This window comes from Rhineura floridana, chromosome 11, assembly GCF_030035675.1.
Source record: "Rhineura floridana isolate rRhiFlo1 chromosome 11, rRhiFlo1.hap2, whole genome shotgun sequence".
Taxonomy (NCBI): domain Eukaryota; kingdom Metazoa; phylum Chordata; class Lepidosauria; order Squamata; family Rhineuridae; genus Rhineura; species Rhineura floridana.
In genome coordinates this window covers 12,566,993-12,582,723 of record NC_084490.1, presented here as the reverse complement: position 1 = coordinate 12,582,723, position 15,731 = coordinate 12,566,993, and the positions used below count along the sequence as shown (strand labels likewise).

At 41.0% G+C, this 15,731-nt stretch overlaps 1 protein-coding gene across 1 annotated transcript; it reads right to left on the bottom strand.

The window, feature by feature from the left end:
* Nucleotides 1-8,853: 8,853 nt before the first annotated feature.
* Nucleotides 8,854-10,074, bottom strand: LOC133367402 (olfactory receptor 11H6-like). The gene is made up of 2 exons (XM_061591504.1): nt 9,174-10,074; nt 8,854-8,996 (listed from the first exon to the last, which is right to left on the bottom strand). The coding sequence occupies exons 1-2, from the start codon at nt 10,072-10,074 to the stop codon at nt 8,854-8,856; spliced, it is 1,044 nt and encodes a 347-aa protein (XP_061447488.1).
* Nucleotides 10,075-15,731: the final 5,657 nt, after the last annotated feature.

Genomic DNA, 15,731 nt, shown 5'->3' with positions numbered 1-15,731 from the left:
GTATCCACTTACCTTCCTTCATGAGGTGTCTTTTTTTTAAGCAAAAGAGAAAACATTTGGCCACCTCATAAGTGTAAATGTAAGTGGCAAATTTCATACTTCTTCAAAAATTCACTAAAATTTGCTCACTCCCCAGAAAAAAACCACAGAAGAATGCTTTAGCAGGGAATGAATAGAGCCATGAAAGTGGGGAGAACATATTCATCACATTTTAGTTTCAATTTGGGATGCAGCTGAGAGTTATGGAGACATTCCATGATCCTTTTTTCCAGCTCAAACCTTCCCTGTTCTAATTTTAAAATTGTCTATCAAAATTTCATTGAAGAAGACCTAGCCATTGATTGGCACCCCTTCAAATCCACCCCTTCATGGTTTCCACCCAAGTCTCATAAATGGTCATAACTCCCATTTCTGTACCTCAACAGGAGTCAAAGTCTTGATTCGTCTTTTAGGAGGTTTCCCAGAAGTGCTGCAACATGTTTGTGGGGACAGGTCGTACTTCTCAGTGCATTTAACTGGTGCTCATCTGCAGCGTTGATTGCATGAAGAACACAAGGGACCATATTGTAGTCTTGGTAGGAGGAAGAGTCTCCAAGTATATTTGTAGACAAGAGCTGAAATGCCACTCTTAGCAGTGACTGCTGTTTTAATGAGTGACGGCAATGAACTTTTGGATTGTGTCCCTTGGGCCATCTAGTGCACAAACAATATTTGTTTGAAGACAAGATTCCAGTTTTGCAAACCTTTCTCAGCAGGCCTTTCCCCCCAAAAGAAAACGTCTGTGAATGTTCCCCTCCCCGAAAAAAGAGTTCCACTTTGCTAAATATTCTGGAAACAGTTTTCAATGTTTGTGTGTGACAGCCACTGTCCCACCTCTTACAATGCCCCAAGATTGTCAGCCCAGCTGCTATTGCATGATTTCTGTTATTGCTGGTGCCATCAAATGGTGGTTTCAAGAAAATCAGCTTTGGGAAAATAAAAGAGACATGTTGCTGCTGATGGGGAGGTGAGCCTCATCCCAAAGAAACTGCTGGAAATTTCTCTCATCCCACCCCCACCCCATTTTGTTACTGATGGATTGGGAAGAGAATGTTGGGAAACCATTTCCTCTAAGCTCAGTGGTTTGTGATTTTCAAAGGGCTGCCTTTTTCAAATGGTGACCACCTTGAAATGCAAAATAAACAGTCTGGGCCTTGAGCAAATGAGGGACAGACTACTAGGGATGGAGCAGCAATTCCTTTTCAATAGATTTGTACACTGATTTTGTGGTTCTGAGCTGACTGAGCTTTGCACGCATCCCAACATCTCTTGTATTGAGTGTCTGTTGATGTCTGAGTTGTTCGTGCATTGACAGATTTTTCTTTAAAAAAATAACACATTGTAGGCAAAGTTAAATGCAAGATATACAGAGACAGTAATACCTTAGTTAACAAAGTACATGCATTCCTGGACATTACTTTCTTAACAGAAAAGGTGGTACCAGAGGTAGGAATTACATGGAAAGAATAGGGATAGGTTCCTACACCTCAAACAAGAAGAGCAGTTCAACATAGTATATTTTATTCAAATAACAATGCACATGTCTGAAATGAAAAAATCAGTTCAGGTCAGCCTTGCATAAGTAAATAAAAACATTTTGAACCTTCTACAGACCACTTGAAGGTTTCTTCCAAAATGCATCCAGGGATGCCTGCCTTGTCTTTTTTTCTTTTATCATGCAGCATCTTGCTGTAGCAATTCAAAACTTTGTGCACAGTTCTCACTGTACACTCGAGCAGGCAGGCATGGGGCAGCGACCACCATCCTGTGCTTGCTCTCTGTCTCTCTCTCTCTCTGTTTGCCACCCTCCCCTACACTTGAGCAGGTACTCTGTGTGAGAGGCGCTTGCAGCAGCTGCACTCCAGCAGGCAAGGAGAACTGAAAGATTGCGGCTGCTGCAGGCAGGGTTCACATGCACAGCTAGAAACATGCTTCTTGCCAGGTTGCACAGGTGCACCTGCAGTGAACAGTGCTTCCAGGGCACCCGAATCCTTGTTTGCTACGGAGATGCCTGCGCCACCTTTCTATCATTCCATCCACATGTGTGAGAGCTTCCTGCAGCAGTTGCAATCCAGCAGACAAGGAGCCACATTGTGACTATGTCAGAGTGTGCGTGCCCCTGCACCCAAAAAGGCTTTGTGGAAAAGGAACTTCTTTCCTGGAGGATTTGTTAATTGAGGTATTACTGTACTATACATGTAAAATGCACGAATAAATCTGGCCCGCTGCTCTTGTATATTTGCAGCACAATTTTATGTTAATACATATCTATTCTTATGCTGCTGAAATCGTCATTCAATCATGAAGTTCTCTGGTTGATTTTGGGCCAGTCACTATCCCTGAGTTAAACTTATATCACAGAGATGCAGTCTGGATAAAATTGGAAGGGAGGGACCATTTGGAGTTCTTTGGCAGAATGTTGGGATAAGCATTTAATGAATCATAAATAATATGAAAGAGGAGTTTTTGGGAGGGTTCAGGTGAAGGGCCATAGCTCAGTGGTAAACCAAATGCTTTGCATATAAAAGGTCCTGGGGTTCATCTCCATCAGCAGCTTCAGTAGGGCTGGAATGGACCCCTATATGAAATCCTGGAGGGCCTCTGTCCATTAGTGATGACAATGCTAAAGTAGGTGGATCAGTGGTTCAACTTGATGTAAGACAGATTCCTATGAACTTATAGCTTTTGGGTTTGCTTGAAGATGTGGTAGAAGAATGTCTTATTCTCCAGATAACAGTGGTTGCCCAGTCCTACACAAATCTCCTGTGAAGAATAGAATTTCAGTCCACTCAGGTACAGATTGTTATAATAAATACACTGCAGTGCAGGGTGTGTCTGTGGATAGTGCCATTATCCAGGTAAGTCACTAGGTTTCCAGATTTGTTCTTTCTAAATCCTCAGAAAAATCAGTATTTACACATATGTTTTATCTGAAAACTTTATTTATATATATGTATTATCTCAATGCACACATTTCCGAAAGTACCTTATCCTAAGACAAACATTTTAAACACATTTTGATATGTGTTTTGAGCCAAGAACTGCATTGCCACACTTGGAAAAGCTAAAAATTGGTGGAAAAGTTATGTTTTGATCCACACATTTATCTAGGAGCTGCAGATCAGATCAATTCACACTGGAGTTCAGAAAATTAAATTCTTCAGGCATCCCGAAACCTGGGCTCTTAAAACTGATCATTTGGATCACAGTGAACTCCATTGTTTGGATCCTTTCTGCCTTGGATATCCCCATTATCAAGGAGTCATTATCAATATATTGTTTCTGTAACGCTGGCGAGCACAACCTATGACCCGTTCAGCTGAACATAGCCCACCCATCCTATATTGTGACCTCCCAGGTTCTTCACAAGCCCCTCTGCCAGATTACATGTTCTATTTTTATTGTCTTAATTGATCATAATTATATATTATAAAGTCCCTGTATATTCTGAAACAAAAAATACATATTACAATAAACCCAATACTGTGTAAGGCTGTACCTTTTCTTGAGACTTGTTGCTCCAGAACATAACATACCCCATTTTTCTATAAAGAAATTATTCTGTTGCCTACCCTCTCTAACCCTTACCATATTAGTTAGTTTGACCACCATATACAGCAACTCTCTTATTTGACCATAATAGGGTGTTGTCTTTGGACCCAGGTGACCCAGGTTCAAATCCTCAATCGGCCATGAAACTTGCTGGATGACCTTGGGCGAGTCTCTGTCTCTCAGCCTAACTCTACCTTGCAGACTTTTTGTGAGGATAAGATTGGCAGGGGAAGAGCCATGTTTTATGCCATCTTGAGCTCCTTGGAGGAAAGGAGGGATAAAAATGTAATAAATACATAAATATATACTATTTCCCAGCATTTCACAATCCACCCCTACACTGTTTGGAGTTTTTATTTTCTTCATACTTCATTCATACTTCCTCCAGCATTCAACCAGGTGGCCAAGTTAAGTGTAGCTGATTGTGTAGAGGTTCGGGTCCTGGCAGAGCACACACTGCCTCTAAGTGCTGACATGTTAATCTCCAATAGGGTTGCCAGGCTCAGGGCCTGAGACTGATCCTGTATCTTTAGGAGAAGAGAAAGTCAGCCAAGTGCAGGTGTTCTTGCAACACTGTAATGGGAAAAACCACAAGGTGGAATTCTCCCTTCCTCCTGCATAACTTTTAAAGATACAGAAGACCTCTTGGAAGCTGGGCCTGGCAACAAAGAGGTCTTCTGTATTTTAAAAAGTTGTGCAGGGGGAAGGGAGAATTCCACCTTGTGGTTTTTCTCATTACAGTGTTGCAAGAACACCTGCACTTGGCTGACTTTCTCTTCTCCTAAAGGTACAGGATCAGTCTCAGGCGCTGAACCTGGCAACCCTAATCTCCAAAATCCTATATGCAATGCCTGGTCTTTTCACTGTTCTGCTTCTCATTGAATTTTCAGCTGGGCTGTTAATCACAGAACTCATTTCATTAGATAACTTTACCAGACCCAAACCTGACCCCTCCACCATCACTACCATTACTACTAGGCTACTACTACTAATAATACTATTACTTGCCCTTCAGCAGATCTCAGGTTGGGTGGTTACAGCAATTTAAAAGTCAGTATTAAAAGAATTTAAACAAATGACAACCCCAAGAATAGGGTGGATCCTGAAAACATGCATCTCAGGTGTCAAAGGCCAGGGCAAAGAAGTGCACTTCTGTGGGGAGTAGGGTTAAGAACATAAGAACATAAGAAGAGCCTGCTGGATCAGGCCAGTGGCCCATCTAGTCCAGCATCCTGTTCTCACAGTGGCCAACCAGGTGCCTGGGGGAAGCCCACAAGCAGGACCCGAGTGCAAGAACACTCTCCCCTCCTGAGGCTTCCGGCAACTGGTTTTCAGAAGCATGCTGCCTCTGACTAGGGTGGCACAGCACAGCCATCATGGCTAGTAGCCATTGATAGCCCTGTCCTCCATGAATTTGTCTAATCTTCTTTTAAAGCCATCCAAGCTGGTGGCCACTACTGTATGTTGTGGGAGCAAATTCCATAGTTTAACTATGCGCTGAGTAAAGAAGTACTTCCTTTTGTCTGTCCTGAATCTTCCAACATTCAGCTTCTTTGAATGTCCACGAGTTCTAGTATTATGAGAGAGGGAGAAGAACTTTTCTCTATCCACTTTCTCAATGCCATGCATAATTTTATACACTTCTATCATGTCTCCTCTGACCCGCCTTTTCTCTAAACTAAAAAGCCCCAAATGCTGCAACCTTTCCTCGTAAGGGAGTCGCTCCATCCCCTTGATCATGTCAGGTAGGACCAAAGCCACCATAAGAGTGTGCCTCCCAATTCCATCCCAGCTAGAAAGCCCAGAAGGATACCATGGTCGATCGTATCAAAGGCTGCAGAGAGGTCCAGTAGCACCAACAGGGATGCACTCCCCTTGTCTGCTGCCTGGTGTAGGTTACCTGGTCTCCATTTTTTGGCCGGAGTTTCTGGTTTTTGGAGGCCCCCTCCAGCTCTCCGGCTACCACCCCTTAATCTCCGGACTCTCAGCTTCAATTTTTTAAAAAGTTAAGTTTCTAGGTGGTCCGGTTCCTGAGATATACACCAATATGTCAGCCCCCCCACGACTGTTTAATCTATTTAACTGATACGACGCTGAAGTTGGTTCCTAGTTCCCAGTTCCTTATTTGCTTGAAAGTTCAAAACACTAAGAAAGAAGTTGACCGCTACAGCAACTTCAAACCAAACTTAACATGTCTATGAACCCCAGAATATATGTTGGGGTACCCTGTATGATATAGCACTGTGATCGGGGGACTCTCCCCATCAAGAATAACAATACATTTATGCAATCAAAATCATCAGGCTTCTGATATTATCATAAATACATAATGATGTCATAAAATCATAAGGTGCCCAACCCAAAATCTGCTCTGGAACAGGACAAATCATATACCCGAGGAAAGGGGAGAGTGTCCTCTATGAGATGCCACTGCATCCCGCCTGGCCCAGAGCTTCTGCTGGGCGCAAGGCACAGAGGAGGGCATCTATGCAAAATCAAAGCAGACCAAAACATACAGGAAAAAATAAGTAACTGGGGGTGCCCACCCCAAAATATGTTCTGGGACAGGACAAATCATACACCCCATGAAAGGGGAGGGTGTCCTCTATGAGATGCCACTGCATCGTGCCTGGCCCAGAGCTTCTGCTGGACGCAGGGGAAGGATAAGGGCATCTATGCAGACAGAAAGGGTAGAGAATCTTCTTACTCTTACTCATTTCTCAGACCTCTTTCTGAAGTGAAGGGTCAATTCTGTAAAGAAGTTTGGAGCAGCCACACTAAAAGATAAGGGCAGGGCATTCCTGGCAGGGGGTTGCCAACCCTGCTTGGAGATGGATGTCTTTGCAGAGGATCCCTAGTCAAGCTTTACCAACAGCATAATCCAAACTATATCTACTCAGAAGTAAGTCCTGTTGAGTTCTATGGGGGCTTAGTACGTGTGTTTACAATTGCAGCCTTCAGGGGCATCCGTCTTGACTCCCGAATGCTCCCATCTAACATCTCCACAACACTAGGCTCCTTTCTCCCTACAGTGGCCTTCTGGTGACTGGACTGGCCTGAAGGCACTTAAACCCTTCTTGCTGAAAGCAAGTAGGCTAGATTAAATGTTCACTACCCAGGCTCCATCTTTTAGCTAAGATGTCAAGGTTAATTTCCAATCAGATATTTTTTTAATTGTATGCTCCAAGCAACTGTGATTGATGCTTAATGTATCGTTCTTAATGACATCACTCAGGCCCGCCCTATGACATCACTCAGGCCCGCCCCATGACATCACTCGGGCCCACTTCCATGACATCACTCGGGCCCACCCCTCAAATCTCAGGTTTTGGGATGCTGCTGTCCTGGCAACCCTAGCATACTGTAAAACAGTGCCTCCCAATCGCTTTTCAGCTGTGGCCCCCAAGCTTTGGAATACCCTACCCCAAGAAGCCAGCTCTGCTCCCTCCCTGGTGGTCTTCTGGAGACTTCTGAAAATGATCTTGTTCCGGAGAGCCTTTGGGAGTGACTGAAGGTAGAGCCTGACACTGATTTTATGCTTTCTATGTTAATTTTTAACTCAGTAGTCCCTTCAGTTCCACCCCCTATATATGCATATATGTATGTGTGTGTATATGTATATATATTATTTTATGTATTTTAATTGCATTTTATGTATTTTAATTTATTTTCATGTTTTTGTGATTTTTATTGTGTACAATTTTATTATGTACGTGCTCAATTTTATTGTAAGCTGCCCTGAGTGCCCTATTATAGGGTAGAAAAGCAGGATAGAAATATTTAAAATAAGTAAATAAATATTTTTTGAAACATTATTTGTATTTTCTGGACACAGATTGAGGTAATTTTGAACAGAGGATCTACTATAAATATTAATTCATAATTATGTGTGTTTCAGAATAACCTTACAAAAGTACCTGTGCACCTTATTTGCACAAATGCATGTTCAGTAAGAGGAACTGCTGGGTTACCATGCAAGACATCGTCTTTTTTACTAACTGAACATGACAATGCCCATAAGGAGTTCAAGTTTGCAAAAAGGGAATGTGTAGCAGTTAATAATGCCTTTCAAGAATTCATTAGCTGTAACACAGGAACAAGGTCTCAGTTTGTCACTTTTACTGCCTTTAGTCACCGGTATTGTTAACATCATTTACTGTTGTCTCTGGTCTCCAAGTATGCCTTTCTGTGCTAAATTCAACATATGAGTGCAATGCTAACCACAAAACATTATCTCCATGGACTTATTTAAAATGCAAACCAAAAGACTTGGGCCTGTCCCTAAAATCTCAGGTTTTGGGATGCTTCTGACCTGGCAACCCTAGTGGGGAGGGAATTATACAATTTAGGGGCTGCCACAGAGCATGCCCTCTCCTGGCCTATCCATTCCCAAACATCTGAGAGGGGTGGAACTACCAAGAGGACCCCCTCTGTTGATCTTAACACCTGGGATGTTCTGTAGGAAAGAAGGTGGTTTCCCATATATTGGGACCTACTATAAGTTGTTTAGGGCTTTAAAGACTAGCATGAGCATCTTGAATTGAGCCCAGAAATGAATTGGCAACCAAAGCAGCTGTTTTAAAACAGGGGTTATATGAGTTCTAAAGGCAACCCAAGCCAGTAATCTGGTGACTGAATTTTTTACTAGCTCAAGTTTCTGAGTCATCTTCAAGGGCAGCCCCACAGAGAGTGCACTGCAGTAATCCAATGTGGATATTCCCAGAGCATGGATTACAGTGGCTAAATTTGGGGTGGGTGGGAGTGGGAATTTCCTTCTTGCTCTTAACTTCCATAAGATAATGCAGAGGTGGTTGACTGATGTGTATTGTTGCCTGGACTACTTATTACAGAAACAATAATATTATAAAGACTTACTGGTCTTTCTGATGCTTCTTTGTGTCTTCTTTAAGGCTATCCAGAAAGTGAGGTTATCTTGTGAGGCTGCCTGAGGAGGTCCGAAGAGCCCTGCTTTGGGGAATTTTTTGTTGTTGCTGTTAAATAGAGCAGCATAGGATATATTAAAAAATAAAAGGAAGCTTTTAACTTAAAAAAGCCTCTGCTGCTGTGCTTTAAGAAGAACAAATATAAAAATTCAGAGGTCTTCAATGCTCCACAGGCAACATCTTGGACAGCCAGACTTGTTGCAAACCCCATAAACCTGTAGAAAGATGGAGCTTTGGAAGAATATAGAGCTATATGGCACAGACCATATGCCAGTGAGCAGAGAGAGGGAAGCACTTGAAATCACCCTGTTTCACTTCATTAATTGGCCCCTGCACAAAGACTCTGCACACCCCTAGGTCCAGGCCTTGTATTCTGGTACTCAAAGACAGAAGCAAATTCCTTGTCATGCTGTACGGCTGATACGCCACCAAGAATTTCCTTGCTGATTTGGAGCATCTTCACTGGACATTACAAAACAAAAATGGGAAGAGTTGGAACTCTTATTTAGCTGAGTGTTTTAATTTTATGACCTCAGTTGAGTAGTTGAGAGTTCTGAGGTTTTCTTTTTCTAGACTTGTCTCCTTATTATACTGTCACCTTTCTCCTTAGAAATGTTTTCTTTCTCTTTAGCAACCTACCCAGGGCCTCTTTCACCTGATCATTTCTCAGACAGTAGATCAGGGGGTTAAGAAGGGGTGTAATGGCTACGTAGAAGAATGTGGCTGCCTTGGTGGCCTCTGAGCGGCTTTCTCCCCTTGGAATAAAGTTCTCCGCTGCTACACTGCCATAAAAAAGTGTCACCACCATTATGTGGAAAGAGATCGTAGAGATGGCCTTCCTACGACTGGCTTCGTTTGAAGTTTTTATCAGATTGAGAATGATAAAGCCATATGACAGCAAAACAAAGAACATATTACTTGAAACCAGAGCATACGTAAATGTTTGTAAGACGAAGGGAGCATTTCCAAGTGGAGGGCAGGCCAGGGACAGAATTGGCCCAGAATCACACAAAAAGTGGTCAATAATGTTAGGACCACAAAAGGACAACTTGGAGATCAAAATCACTGGGATAGGAAACCACAGGAAGCCAACAACCCAACATGTCCCTACCAAGGCATAGCAGGAATGTTGGGTCATAAGTTGTGGGTAGCGCAGAGGGTGGCAGATGGCCAAGTACCGATCCAAGGCCATGGCTGAAAGGAAGAAGCATTCTGTGGAGCCCAGAGAGAACCAGAAGTAGAACTGGAGGAAACAGTCAGGGAAGGAAATGATTCCATAAGGGGAAACCAGGTCAGAGAGCATGCGAGGCACAGTGGTGGTCACGTAGCACATCTCCATCCAGGAGAAATTGCTCAGCAGGATGTACATGGGAAGCTGGGCCAAGTGGTTATCTAGGGACACCACTGTGATGATGGTGATGTTCTCAGCCAAAGTGAGCATGTAGAGAATGGACAAAAAGCCAAGGAACAAGAATCGTGTCCGGTGTTGAACGTCAAATCCCAGCAAAATGAATTCGTGAATGGTGCTGCCATTGGCCATCTCCATCTGGAATCACATGACAGAATCACTATCACATGCAATAAGGTTGGAGATATAAATTAAATGACACACTACAGTTCTGTCTATGCTATCTGTTTTAATGGAAGTCAAAGGCTAAGGAGACATGACTTTTAGTCTGGGTACTCCTTCCACCCCATGCCTTGGATCACAAGTGATCATTTACAAAAGCAATTATGCTCCTTTTTAACTATTTATTATAATAATATTAAAAGGGCCACACCAACAAGCACACTTAAAATAAACACACAAAATTGCTATGGGGCAATTTAGCTCTGAATATATCCAGGAGCCTTCCCCTCGTAAGTAAAAATGAGGTAGTTCAAATATTTGTGAAGGACACAAATTGGTCAGGCTGCAATTTGGATGGATACAAAGTGAGAGAAACATAGAAAGCTGAACTTTAGGGATCTGAAAGCCTCTTCAAGTGCTTTTTACTCCCTGGAGATCAGATGTGGGAGCAGTGGACTTTGGTTATGCTTCGACCTATGTCCAACCTGTATATTTCTATATGAAAGCTAATATTGCAGAATATCATGACACCTCCCGTGACCTCCTTCTAAAGGAAAGTAAACCTGAGTAAACATGGAATGTGCCATCTCTGTTATCTTTTTGGTGCCCTTTGAAGACGTTCCTCTTTCATCAAGCCTTTTAAGTTGAGGCCTATTCCAGTCTGCGTCTGTGCTGGAGTTGTTTTCTAATATGTTTTCTTAAAAAACAATATGTTTTTTAACCCTTTTAAAAAGATGCTTTGAAAGCTTGTAAAAATGTTTTTAAAGTAGTTTTGTTTTAATGCATTTTAAGGTCTGTTTTGATGATGTTTTGATGTGTTTTTAGCACTTTTGTTTGCCGCCCTGGGCTCCTGCTGGGAGGAAGGGCAGGATAGAAATCAATTAATACAAATAAATAAACAAATAAATAAATAAATAAATAAATAAATAAATGTGTTACCATTTGTAGAATTGGTGTGAAGAAACTTTATTTATTTATTTACATAATATACAATCAGTGGAAGTAAATGGGAATATAAGAAGAGTCCTGCACAAGGTCAATTACTGTGCCATCATGAGGCCCATTAGGGCCTCGGCAAATCCTCCCGCTCCTCTGTTGTTTCTGTATATTTCTGTACCGTAGCTTTTTCAAAAAAGACAAGGCTGTCCAAAATGGTGCCTGCAAAGAACTGAAAAACTCTGGTTTGCTTTTTGGTAAAGCACAGGAGTGGAAGATTTTTTTTAAGTTAAAAGCTTCCTCTAAGTTTTTTAAAGATCGTGCATTGCTCTGCATAACACAACAATGGAGCGCTCCTGAGTTCTATAGGCAACATTCTCGACAACATCAGGAGGATGACATTAAAAAGTACCAGAAAATAAGGACAGCATACAGCTACAAAGTTTGAAAAAATGTACTGGCAAGAATACAAAACTACTTGTGTATCAATTTTATCAATTTTAAGGTGAGAGAGAAGAAGAGACAAACCCTCTCTCCTCTCTCCATAAGGGAACATGGAGGAAATTTAATACCATGTGCATCCTCTATAAGAAAAACTCTGGACATATTTGTCTACAATTTACAGGGTCAGTCTACCCTGAGGGGGTATGTCTTGTGCCTTGAAATTTCATCCATTTTGACCATCAAGTGAAAAGTCATAGCTGTTTCTAGATTTCCCATTATAGTGACTAAGAAACACACAGTTTCACTGTATACAGATTGGTTTAGAACCTGAAACACAGATTGAAGTGGAGACAGTAGAGAACAATTAAGCAAACTATTGAAATTCTGTGAAAACGCAGAGCTACAGATGAAAGTTGAATCCTGGAGCCCATGCACACCTCATAGTTGTCTATCTATATGTCTCCACTGACATTTAAAGATTAAGCAGGGACGCCATGTGTGTGGGGCAATATACAGTCTGTAGCTTCTCCCCTCATCTGAGATCACATAAGTATTTTTCAGAAACCATGATGTTTTTGATTAGATAACAACTGTGATGTATACAAACTTAGTGCTGCAACTGCATTTTAATTAGTTTGGTTTGGGCAAGGACAACCTTGCCTTCAGATTGGGTCTGTTAACATTCTTGTGATTATTGTTACCTCTCCTGGTGAAATCTTTCATCTCTCCTTTATTGACCCCAGATCTATCTATCTATCTATCTATCTATCTATCTATCTATCTATCTATCTATCTATCTATCTATCTATCTATCTATCTATCTATCTATCTATCTATCTATCTATCTATCTATCTATCTATCTATCTATCTATCTATCTATCTATCTATCTATCTATCTATCTATCTGTCTGTCTGTCTGTCTGTCTGTCTGCCTGCCTGCCTGCCTGCCTGCCTGCCTGCCTGTCATTTCTTCCTTTAACAAAGAGGAATGTCTCCCTTCATTAACTCCTGTTGATGAAAATTCAGCCAATCATGCTGAACTTTCAGTTAGCAGATGCTTTGAATGAGAGACTCAAAAATTGCTCCTTTCAGTAAGCAAGGCCTCCAAAACAGTGTGAAAGGGGATGCATCCTGACTTAATAAAACATTAAGGGGGCAATCCTATGTACACTTGCTAGAGAGTGCATCCAATTGAACTACATGGGGATTGCTTCTGAGGATGTCTATCTAAAGTCTTGCACTGTCGCAGTGCAAGGTTATACACACTGTCGCAGTGCAAGGCTATACAAACTTTCCTGGAAGTCAAGTTCATTTAATGAAACGGGACTGACATTTGAGCAGACCTGTGTAGGATTGTCTGTTGCTAACAGCATAGCCCTCTGTGCATTTTGTGCAAGTCAAGAGGTTGGGAGGAAGGTAATAAGGTCTCCATGAAGGAAAGCAACTGATTAAAGTCTTCCATTTAATTACGTTAAAATGTTTTGTTTCATTTCTGAGTTCAGTGAAATGCAGATTTCCACAAAGACTGGGGAGGACAAAGTTTGATGGATTTTTTTCAAGTGGTGGGAAGGTAGGCAATTACCTTATTTAACTTTATGAGGTTTCTGAGGATTTTGTACAGCCAAAGAGAAAACATTTGGCTACCTCATAAACTGAAATAAGGTGAACACCACACTTCCCACTTCACCGAAATTCACTCCCCTGAAAAAGGCACTTTAAAAAGGGAACAAATAGACCCATGGAAGTGGGGAGATGATGCAGATATGGATGAAAGGTGAATCTTGGGGCCATGCATGCCCTTAATCTGTCTATCTATATGTCTTCACTGAAAGACAGAAGTTAAGGAGTCATGTCAAGGGGGGGATATGCAGTTCTGCAGCTCCTCCCCCCCATTTGAGAACACATATGTTTATCTTTCAGAAACAATGTTGTTTCTATTACATAAAAACTGTAAGTTATGAAAGCTACGTTTAAATAGTTCAGTGTTGGCCAATTACAATCTTCAGTTTGGGTCTGCTAACCTTCTGGCAAATATTGTTACTTCTCCTTATGAAATCTTTCACCTTTCCTGCTATCGAACTCAGAAATATAGCTTAACCAAACCATTCTAAAACCAGCGAGTAAAACAAAATGTTCACCTTTTGCATTTCTTTCTTTTTCATATTTCTTTCTTTTTTGTTTCAACACTTTATTGGGAAGTCAATATTTTACTCTTTATTTTTTTTTTTTTTTCTTCTTTTCTTTTTTTCTTTTTGTTTAACTATTTTTGATTTTGTTTTTTGTCTTTGAATGTTTTATGATTTTGTCTTGTATGTTTTATGAAAATCTGAATAAAAATTATTGAAAAAAAAAAAAAGAAAAGTTACTTTTTTGAACTACATCTCCCATCAGCCCAATCCAGTGGCCATGATGGCTGGGGCTGATGGGAGTTGTAGTTAAAAAAAGTAACTTTTCCAAGCTCTGCACACATATCTATCTATCTATCTATCTATCTATCTATCTATCTATCTATCTATCTATCTATCTATCTATCTATCTATCTATCTATCTATCTATCTATCTATCTATCTATCTATCTATCTATCTATCTATCTATCTAATCATCTAAATTGCTTTTCCAAGTTCTGCACACATATCTATCTATCTATCTATCTATCTATCTATCTATCTATCTATCTATCTATCTATCTATCTATCTATCTATCTATCTATCTATCTATCTATCTATCTATCTATCTATCTATCTATCTATCTATCTATCTATCTAATCATCTAAATTGCTTACTTTTGAAATACCCCCATCACTCACTGGCATTGATGAACATTCAGCTGATTATTCTGAGCTTTCAGTTACCAGCATTGAAGGAGAGAACAAGAAAATGCTCTGTTTGTTTCCATTTATGTGTTCAGTGAAATGAGGAATCCCACAAAGACTGGGGGAGGACAAAGTTTGGTGAAATTTTCAGGTGGTGAGAAAAGGTAGCCGCTTACCTTCCTTCATGAGGTGTCTTTTTTTTAAGCAAAAGAGAAAACATTTGGCCACCTCATAAGTGTAAATGTAAGTGGCAAATTTCATATTTCTTGAAAAATTCACTGAAACTTGCTCACTCCCCAGAAAAATACCACAGAAGAATGCTTTAGCAGGGAATAAATAGAGCCATGAAAGTGGGGAGAACATATTCATCACATTTTAGTTTCAATTTGGGATGCAGCTGAGAGTTATGGAGACATTCCATGATCCTTTTTTCCAGCTCAAACCTTCCCTGCTCTAATTTTAAAATTGTCTATCAACATTTCATTGAAGAAGACCTTCAAATCCACCCCTCCATGGTTTCCACCCAAGTATCATAAGCGGTCATAACTCCCATTTCTGTACCTCAACAGGAGTCAAAGTCTTGATCTGTCTTTTAGGAGGTTTCCCAGAAGTGCTGCAACATGTTTGTGTGGACAGGTCGTACGTCTGTGTGCATTTAACTGGTGCTCATCTGCAGGGTTGATTGCATGAAGAACACAAGGGACCATATTGTAGTCTTGGTAGGAGGAAGAGTCTCCAAGTAGATGTGTAGACAAGAGCTGAAATGCCACTCTTAGCAGTGACTGCTGTTTTAATGAGTGACGGCAATGAACTTTTGGAATGTGTCTCTTGGGCATAGTACCATGTAGTGCAGAGACAATATTTGTTTGAAGACAAGATTCCAGTTTTGCAAACCATTTCTCAGCAGGCCTTTTTTCCCCACAAAAAACTTCTGTGAATGTTCCCCTCCCCCCAAAAAGAGTTCCACTTTGCTAAATATTCTGGAAACAGTTTTCAATGTTTGTGTGTGACAGCCACTGTCCCACCTCTTACAATGCCCCAAGATTGTCAACCCAGCTGCTATTGCATGATTTCTGTTATTGCTGGTGCCATCAAATGGTGGTTTCAAGAAAATCAGCTTTGGGAAGATAAAAGAGCCATGTTGCTGATGATGGGGAGGGGAGCCTCACCCCAAAGAAACTGCTGGAGATTTTTTGCTCATCCCACCCCCACCCCGTTTTGTTACTGATGGATTGGGAAGAGAATGTCAGGAAAGCATTTCCTCTCAACTCAATGGTTTGTGCTTTCCAAAGGGCTGCCTTTTTCAAATGGTGACCACCTTGAAATGGAAAAACAACAGTCTGGGCCTTGAGCAAATGAGGGAAAAACAGCTAGGGATGGAGCAGCAATTCCTTTTCAATAGATTTGTACACTAATTTTGTGGTTCTGAGC

Excerpts from the sequence above, each read along its gene's own strand:
- LOC133367402 (XM_061591504.1), bottom strand. The coding sequence starts at position 10,074 with ATGGCCAATGGCAGCACCATTCACGAATTCATTTTGCTGGGATTTGAC. Across the intron at positions 8,997-9,173 it reads TCAGGTGAAAGAGGCCCTGG|TGAAGATGCTCCAAATCAGC; the intron begins GTAGGTTGCTAA and ends TGTAATGTCCAG.